Genomic DNA, 2180 nt, shown 5'->3' on the forward strand with positions numbered 1-2180 from the left:
CTACATCCAGGCGTGAGGGGGACTGCAGCTACTGCATGGCTCCATTCGAATCTTACGGGCAAGCCGCTGAATCAGGTGTCCCAAGCTTTCAACGTCTTCTGAAGTCGCTATGCCGCCATACACCTGCAAAGCAAGATTCTGTAAGGACAGCGGTTCCGTACGCACTCTGACGATCGTCGTTGCTTGCTTGTTATTGTTCGGCGACATGCGACCACCTACAATATACACGTCACCAATGAGATCCTGGCATGAGTAATGTGCAAACCGTGCCTCCAATGGTGGCTGGATGTGTGACGTGTTCACGCCATACCAGCATAGTAATTCAGTGTGAAAGATGAAAATGTCATTGTGCGAACTCAGATTCGTTCCAATTTGCCCGACACCACCACAGAGAACCAGTAAGGACGTCGAGCTCAGGGCCAAAGAAGCACGGCATCGCGCTGAAGGCAGCTCTCCAGTCACCGGCAGAGCGCCACTCCACTCCGCTGACCGCAAATTTAATCGATGAAGATCATTTCCAAATTCCACTGAGGAATTGCAAACTCCGCCAAAGACGTATGCAAAGTTGTCGCGATTGATGAACGCAGAGCTATATCTAGGGTCTGGTGCGTCGCCAGTGTACAGCATCTCTCTCCACGTACAGCTTCCAGTACTAGCATAATCTCCTGTGACCAGCACATGTACTGCGTTGTTTACATATCTCCCGCGAGTTATTTCCAGGTATGATGCTGGGGTTTGAACGCGATCAGTTTCCGAAGGACGCTCCCCAAGTCCACCGAACACATAGCATTCATTTAGTTTCTCATAGGAACACATACCAAAGAACGCCTTCCGTGTCGGCGAGCTGCCGACAATGTTCACCTGGGAAACGGTCCGCGTACTCGGATTCAGATGGGCGACGGTATTTTGGAAGTTTCTGTTTCCATGTGTTCCGAGAAATCCTCCGAAGTAGAAAATATCAGAACCGACGGCAGCAGCTCCACCACCGCATACGTGAAGCGGGTTAGGATTGGTTAAGAGCGATGCTGGCTGGTATTCGATTTGCACTGATTTGAAGTCATTTTCTGGGTCTGGATCATGTGGACAACGAGGCTTTAACGGTGGCATCCGTATGCACTGAAGACTTCCCCCCGGACTAAGCCAAGGGCGATGAACCAAAGTGTAGATGGTCGTGTCGACTGTGGAACTTTTGCACATACAGATCCTTAGATGTTCCGCTTCCAGGTCCAATTGGTCAGGGTTCCTCCACACACGAACAGACATGGCTGGCTTAATAGAATGAGCAGCAGTGAGACTGAGTAGCGAACAGCTTATATGTTTCACTTCACACTGACTAGATCTTCACTGATACTTTGTAGCTACGCTGCACTGAAGGACATTACAACACAATTGAACTATTATAGGAAAGCAAAGTAAGAGATAATGATGGTGATGACAAACACCAATGTTGTGTGTATTTACAATTATCTTGCTAATCAAAATACAGAGATATATTGGCACTTCCTCCAAGGCCTGTGCTATCACCCTTTATTATAATTTACTCTGGATTTTAGCGCGGTAAACGACAAAGACCGCGAGAACTTTAGACCGCAGCGTGAGTCATTGTCACCTATGGAGGTGCAGAATAAACACTGAATACCATCAGCCATTCACAACAATGTTGCTTCCAAGCCAACTGCATGATCCACAGCCCCACCCACAGCATCTCACCTTCTCATAAACGCACCTCTTATTGGCGATGGTGCCATCGTGATAATACAGAATTCAAAAACCATTCAGTCGCATAGCCCGCCCTGGCGACAACTATGTGAAGTTAGGTTAGCGCGACTTATGCGAAAATTCGGTAATTGTGTGTCGCAAGGAAACGAGTTTTGAGGCAATTATACAAGGCTGTTACAAGATAATAAGCAGTCAGAAAGTGCTACAAGATAGCATAATAACAGGGCACAAAACTGACAGGCTACTGAGATATTCAACGACCTGAGACCTAGCTCTAACGCCTCTCCAGTGCGTAAACAGCCTTATAATGTGGAAGGTTCATGGATGGGTAGGACCGAAGAGGGGACGGTAAGCGCAGCGAAAATGTGCACAAACTAAGTTTCACGGCAACCAAGAATGCCGACTGTTACAGGACGATGGCGAGACTAGTTAATAACATGACAATGCAGTTTAAATGCCGC

General features: G+C 47.6%; 1 protein-coding gene across 1 annotated transcript; it reads right to left on the reverse strand.

Annotated features, from left to right (window-relative positions):
* On the reverse strand, positions 1-1107 carry LOC135821726 (kelch domain-containing protein 2-like). Its single transcript, XM_065334726.1, has one exon. The coding sequence runs from the start codon at positions 1105-1107 to the stop codon at positions 1-3; it is 1107 nt and encodes a 368-aa protein (XP_065190798.1).
* Between the last annotated feature and the right edge of the window lie 1073 nt (positions 1108-2180).

This window comes from Sycon ciliatum, chromosome 7, assembly GCF_964019385.1.
Source record: "Sycon ciliatum chromosome 7, ocSycCili1.1, whole genome shotgun sequence".
Lineage (NCBI taxonomy): Eukaryota > Metazoa > Porifera > Calcarea > Leucosolenida > Sycettidae > Sycon > Sycon ciliatum.

Excerpts from the sequence above, each read along its gene's own strand:
- LOC135821726 (XM_065334726.1), bottom strand. The coding sequence starts at position 1,107 with ATGCCACCGTTAAAGCCTCGTTGTCCACATGATCCAGACCCAGAAAAT.